At 65.3% G+C, this 6,000-nt stretch overlaps 1 protein-coding gene across 1 annotated transcript in view; it reads right to left on the bottom strand.

Annotated features, from left to right (window-relative positions):
- Positions 1–224: 224 nt before the first annotated feature.
- LOC144954459 (serine/threonine-protein kinase mTOR-like) overlaps positions 225–6,000 on the bottom strand; it is a gene marked incomplete at both ends in the record, with an annotated part of 46,243 nt that continues 40,467 nt past the window's right edge. The window contains 2 exons of the mRNA XM_078884961.1: positions 225–321; positions 5,554–5,636. Coding sequence (XP_078741087.1) covers positions 225–321; positions 5,554–5,636 — 180 coding nt within the window. The remainder of the gene's footprint in view (positions 322–5,553; positions 5,637–6,000) is intronic.

Below are 6,000 nucleotides of genomic sequence, written 5' to 3'. Positions count from 1 at the left end.
AACCCCACCCACCCACACGGCCACAGTGAACCCCACCCACCCACACGGCCACCGTGAACCCCACCCACCCACACGGCCACAGTAAACCCCACCCACCCACACGGCCACAGTGAACCCCACCCACCCACACGGCCATCGTGCCACACGGCCATCGTGAACCCCACCCACCCACACAGCCATCATGAACCCCACCCACCCACACAGCCATCGTGAACCCCACCCACCCACACGGCCATCGTGAACCTGACCTCAAAGCAGTCTCCAAAGTCGATGTGGAGGATTTTCCCCGAGAGACGGTCCAGCATCAGATTGGAGGGATGGCTGATTCACACAACACACAAAGACAAAGGTCCCCCGTGTAGCCTCTTAACAGACTGTCGGGGCAAGTGTTGTCAGTAGCGAGTAGCAGCAGCGGTGATGATGAAGGCCGGCACGGTGGCACACACAGAGGGGGTGGGGTGGGTGAGTGGGTGGGTGGGTGGGTGAGTGGGTGGGTGGGTGAGTGGGTGAGTGGGTGAGTGGGTGGGTGGGTGAGTGGGTGGGTGGGTGGGTGAGTAGGTGGGTGGGTGAGTGGGTGGGTGGGTGGGTGAGTGGGTGGGTGGGTGAGTGGGTGGGTGGGTGGGTGGGTGAGTGGGTGGGTGGGTGGGTGAGTGGGTGGGTGGGTGGGTGAGTGGGTGGGTGGGTGGGTGAGTGGGTGGGTGGGTGGGTGGGTGAGTGGGTGGGTGGGTGGGTGAGTGGGTGGGTGGGTGGGTGAGTGGGTGAGTGGGTGGGTGGGTGGGTGAGTGAGTGAGTGAGTGGGTGGGTGGGTGAGTGAGTGGGTGAGTGAGTGGGTGGGTGGGTGAGTGGGTGGGTGAGTGAGTGGGTGGGTGGGTGGGTGGGTGAGTGAGTGAGTGAGTGGGTGGGTGAGTGGGTGGGTGGGTGGGTGAGTGGGTGGGTGGGTGGGTGGGTGAGTGAGTGAGTGAGTGGGTGGGTGAGTGGGTGGGTGAGTGGGTGGGTGGGTGAGTGGGTGAGTGGGTGGGTGGGTGGGTGAGTGAGTGGGTGGGTGGGTGGGTGAGTGGGTGAGTGGGTGGGTGGGTGGGGTGGGTGAGTGGGTGGGTGAGTGGGTGGGTGGGTGAGTGGGTGGGTGGGTGGGTGAGTGGGTGAGTGGGTGGGTGGGTGGGTGAGTGGGTGGGTGAGTGGGTGGGTGGGTGAGTGGGTGAGTGGGTGGGTGGGTGAGTGGGTGGGTGAGTGAGTGGGTGGGTGGGTGGGTGAGTGGGTGGGTGAGTGGGTGGGTGGGTGAGTGGGTGAGTGGGTGGGTGGGTGGGTGAGTGAGTGAGTGAGTGGGTGGGTGAGTGAGTGGGTGAGTGAGTGAGTGAGTGGGTGGGTGGGTGAGTGAGTGGGTGGGTGAGTGAGTGAGTGGGTGGGTGAGTGAGTGAGTGGGTGGGTGAGTGGGTGAGTGGGTGGGTGAGTGGGTGGGTGGGTGAGTGGGTGAGTGGGTGGGTGGGTGGGTGAGTGAGTGGGTGGGTGGGTGAGTGGGTGGGTGGGTGAGTGAGTGGGTGGTTGGGTGAGTGGGTGGGTGAGTGGGTGGGTGGGTGAGTGGGTGGGTGGGTGAGTGTGGGTGGGTGGGTGGGTGAGTGAGTGGGTGGGTGGGTGGGTGGGTGAGTGGGTGGGTGGGTGGGTGGGTGAGTGGGTGAGTGGGTGGGTGGGTGAGTGAGTGAGTGGGTGAGTGAGTGGGTGGGTGGGTGAGTGGGTGGGTGAGTGAGTGGGTGGGTGGGTGGGTGAGTGAGTGGGTGAGTGGGTGGGTGAGTGGGTGGGTGGGTGGGTGGGTGAGTGGGTGAGTGGGTGGGTGGGTGGGTGGGTGGGTGAGTGGGTGGGTGGGTGGGTGAGTGGGTGGGTGGGTGGGTGAGTGAGTGAGTGAGTGGGTGGGTGAGTGGGTGAGTGGGTGGGTGAGTGGGTGGGTGGGTGGGTGAGTGGGTGAGTGGGTGGGTGGGTGAGTGAGTGGGTGGGTGGGTGGGTGAGTGGGTGAGTGGGTGGGTGGGTGGGGTGGGTGAGTGGGTGGGTGAGTGGGTGGGTGGGTGGGTGAGTGGGTGGGTGGGTGAGTGGGTGAGTGGGTGGGTGGGTGGGTGAGTGGGTGGGTGAGTGGGTGGGTGGGTGAGTGGGTGAGTGGGTGGGTGGGTGAGTGGGTGGGTGAGTGAGTGGGTGGGTGGGTGGGTGAGTGGGTGGGTGGGTGGGTGGGTGGGTGAGTGGGTGGGTGGGTGGGTGAGTGAGTGGGTGGGTGGGTGAGTGAGTGGGTGAGTGGGTGGGTGGGTGAGTGGGTAGGTGGGTGGGTGAGTGAGTGGGTGGGTGAGTGAGTGAGTGGGTGGGTGAGTGAGTGAGTGGGTGGGTGAGTGGGTGAGTGGGTGGGTGAGTGGGTGGGTGGGTGAGTGGGTGAGTGGGTGGGTGGGTGGGTGGGTGAGTGAGTGGGTGGGTGGGTGAGTGGGTGGGTGGGTGAGTGAGTGGGTGGTTGGGTGGGTGAGTGGGTGGGTGAGTGGGTGGGTGGGTGGGTGAGTGGGTGGGTGGGTGGGTGGGTGGGTGAGTGGGTGGGTGAGTGAGTGGGTGGGTGAGTGGGTGGGTGGTTGGGTGGGTGGGTGGGTGAGTGGGTGGGTGGGTGGGTGAGTGGGTGAGTGGGTGGGTGGGTGAGTGAGTGGGTGAGTGAGTGGGTGGGTGGGTGAGTGGGTGGGTGAGTGAGTGGGTGGGTGGGTGGGTGAGTGAGTGAGTGAGTGGGTGGGTGAGTGGGTGAGTGGGTGGGTGAGTGGGTGGGTGGGTGGGTGAGTGGGTGAGTGGGTGGGTGAGTGGGTGGGTGGGTGGGTGAGTGAGTGAGTGAGTGGGTGAGTGGGTGAGTGGGTGGGTGAGTGGGTGGGTGGGTGGGTGAGTGGGTGAGTGGGTGGGTGGGTGGGTGAGTGAGTGGGTGGGTGGGTGGGTGAGTGGGTGAGTGGGTGGGTGGGTGGGTGAGTGGGTGGGTGGGTGGGTGGGGTGGGTGAGTGGGTGGGTGAGTGGGTGGGTGGGTGAGTGGGTGGGTGAGTGGGTGAGTGGGTGGGTGGGTGGGTGAGTGGGTGGGTGAGTGGGTGGGTGGGTGAGTGGGTGAGTGGGTGGGTGAGTGGGTGGGTGAGTGAGTGGGTGGGTGGGTGGGTGAGTGGGTGGGTGGGTGAGTGGGTGGGTGGGTGGGTGGGTGAGTGGGTGGGTGGGTGGGTGGGTGGGTGAGTGGGTGGGTGGGTGGGTGGGTGAGTGGGTGGGTGGGTGAGTGGGTGAGTGGGTGGGTGAGTGAGTGAGTGAGTGAGTGGGTGGGTGAGTGAGTGGGTGAGTGAGTGGGTGGGTGGGTGAGTGAGTGGGTGGGTGAGTGAGTGAGTGGGTGGGTGAGTGAGTGAGTGGGTGGGTGAGTGGGTGAGTGGGTGGGTGAGTGGGTGGGTGGGTGAGTGGGTGAGTGGGTGGGTGGGTGAGTGGGTGGGTGGGTGGGTGGGTGGGTGAGTGAGTGAGTGGGTGGGTGGGTGAGTGGGTGGGTGGGTGAGTGGGTGGTTGGGTGGGTGAGTGGGTGGGTGAGTGGGTGGGTGGGTGAGTGGGTGGGTGGGTGGGTGAGTGGGTGGGTGGGTGAGTGGGTGGGTGGGTGGGTGGGTGAGTGAGTGGGTGGGTGGGTGGATGAGTGGGTGGGTGAGTGGGTTGGTGGGTGAGTGGGTGGGTGGGTGGGTGAGTGGGTGGGTGAGTGAGTGGGTGGGTGGGTGAGTGGGTGGGTGGGTGGGTGAGTGGGTGGGTGGGTGGGTGGGTGGGTGAGTGAGTGAGTGGGTGGGTGAGTGGGTGAGTGGGTGGGTGGGTGGGTGGGTGGGTGAGTGAGTGGGTGGGTGGGTGAGTGGGTGGGTGGGTGGGTGGGTGAGTGAGTGGGTGGGTGGGTGGGTGGGTGAGTGGGTGGGTGGGTGGGTGGGTGAGTGGGTGGGTGGGTGTGTGAGTGGTTGAGTGGGTGAGTGGGTGGGTGAGTGGGTGGGTGGGTGAGTGAGTGGGTGGGTGAGTGAGTGAGTGGGTGGGTGGGTGGGTGGGTGAGTGAGTGGGTGGTTGGGTGGGTGGGTGAGTGGGTGGGTGAGTGGGTGGGTGGGTGGGTGGGTGGGTGAGTGAGTGAGTGGGTGGGTGAGTGGGTGGGTGAGTGGGTGGGTGAGTGGGTGGGTGAGTGAGTGAGTTGGTGGGTGGGTGGGTGAGTGGGTGGGTGGGTGGGTGGGTGGGTGAGTGGGTGGGTGAGTGGGTGGGTGGGTGGGTGAGTGGGTGGGTGGGTGTGTGAGTGGGTGGGTGGGTGAGTGGGTGGGTGAGTAGGTGGGTGCGTGGGTGAGTGGGTGGGTGAGTGAGTGGGTGGGTGGGTGGGTGGGTGGGTGGGTGGGTGAGTGGGTGGGTGGGTGGGTGAGTGGGTGAGTGGGTGAGTGAGTGGGTGGGTGAGTGAGTGGGTGGGTGAGTGAGTGGGTGGGTGGGTGAGTGAGTGGGTGGGTGAGTGGGTTGGTGGGTGAGTGGGTTGGTGGGTGAGTGGGTGGGTGAGTGGGTGGGTGGGTGAGTGGGTGAGTGGGTGGGTGAGTGGGTGGGTGGGTGAGTGAGTGAGTGGATGGGTGAGTGAGTGGGTGGGTGAGTGGGTGGGTGAGTGGGTGGGTGGGTGAGTGGGTGGGTGAGTGAGTGGGTGGGTGGGTGAGTGAGTGGGTGGGTGGGTGAGTGAGTGGGTGGGTGGGTGGGTGGGTGAGTGGGTGGGTGAGTGGGTTGGTGGGTGAGTGGGTTGGTGGGTGAGTGGGTGGGTGAGTGGGTGGGTGGGTGAGTGGGTGAGTGGGTGGGTGGGTGGGTGAGTGAGTGAGTGGATGGGTGAGTGAGTGGGTGGGTGAGTGGGTGGGTGAGTGGGTGGGTGAGTGGGTGGGTGGGTGGGTGGGTGGGTGAGTGGGTGAGTGGGTGGGGTGGGTGAGTGGGTGGGTGGGTGAGTGAGTGGGTGGGTGAGTGGGTGGGTGAGTGGGTGGGTGGGTGGGTGGGTGGGTGAGTGGGTGGGTGAGTGAGTGGGTGGGTGAGTGAGTGGGTGGGTGGGTGAGTGAGTGGGTGGGTGGGTGGGTGAGTGGGTGGGTGAGTGGGTTGGTGGGTGAGTGGGTTGGTGGGTGAGTGGGTGGGTGAGTGGGTGGGTGGGTGAGTGGGTGAGTGGGTGGGTGAGTGGGTGGGTGGGTGAGTGAGTGAGTGGATGGGTGAGTGAGTGGGTGGGTGAGTGGGTGGGTGAGTGGGTGGGTGGGTGGGTGAGTGGGTGAGTGGGTGGGTGAGTGGGTGGGTGAGTGGGTGGGTGGGTGAGTGGGTGGGTGGGTGAGTGGGTGGGTGAGTGGGTGAGTGGGTGGGTGGGTGGGTGAGTGAGTGAGTGAGTGGGTGGGTGAGTGGGTTGGTGGGTGAGTGGGTGGGTGGGTGAGTAGGTGGGTGGGTGGGTGAGTGGTTGAGCGGGTGAGCGGGCGGGTGAGTGGCTGGGTGAGCGGCTGGGTGAGCGGGCGGGTAAGTGAGTGGGTGAGCGAGTGGGTGAGCGGCTGGGTGAGTGAGCGGGTGACGTACCGGTCTCCCAGCCCCAGGATGTATCCCACCATGGACATCACAGCGAGTGAGCGCGTGTAGTTCGTGCGACGGTCAAACCACACCTAGACACAGACGCAGACGCCCCCCACTGGGTATAGCCTTCACAGACTGCAGGGGCAAGTGCTGTTAGTAGCAGCACTTGCACACAGACAAAGATCCCCCAGGTAGCCTCTAGCAGGCTGTAGGGGCAAGTGCTGTTAGTAGCAGCACCTACACACAGACAAAGATCCCCCGCGTAGCCTCTAGCAGGCTGTAGGGGCAAGTGCTGTTAGTAGCGCCTACACACAGACAAAGATCCCCCGCGTAGCCTCTAGCAGACTGTAGGGGCAAGTGCTGTTAGTAGCAGCACTTACACACAGACAAAGATCCCCCAGGTAGCCTCTAGCAGGCTGCAGGGGCAAGTGCTGTTAGTAGCAGCACCTACAC

Source organism: Lampetra fluviatilis, unplaced genomic scaffold (assembly GCF_964198595.1).
Source record: "Lampetra fluviatilis unplaced genomic scaffold, kcLamFluv1.1 SCAFFOLD_780, whole genome shotgun sequence".
Taxonomy (NCBI): Eukaryota; Metazoa; Chordata; class Hyperoartia; order Petromyzontiformes; family Petromyzontidae; genus Lampetra; species Lampetra fluviatilis.
The sequence above is the reverse complement of the archived record's forward strand: the minus strand, read 5'-3'. Positions and strand labels throughout refer to the sequence as shown.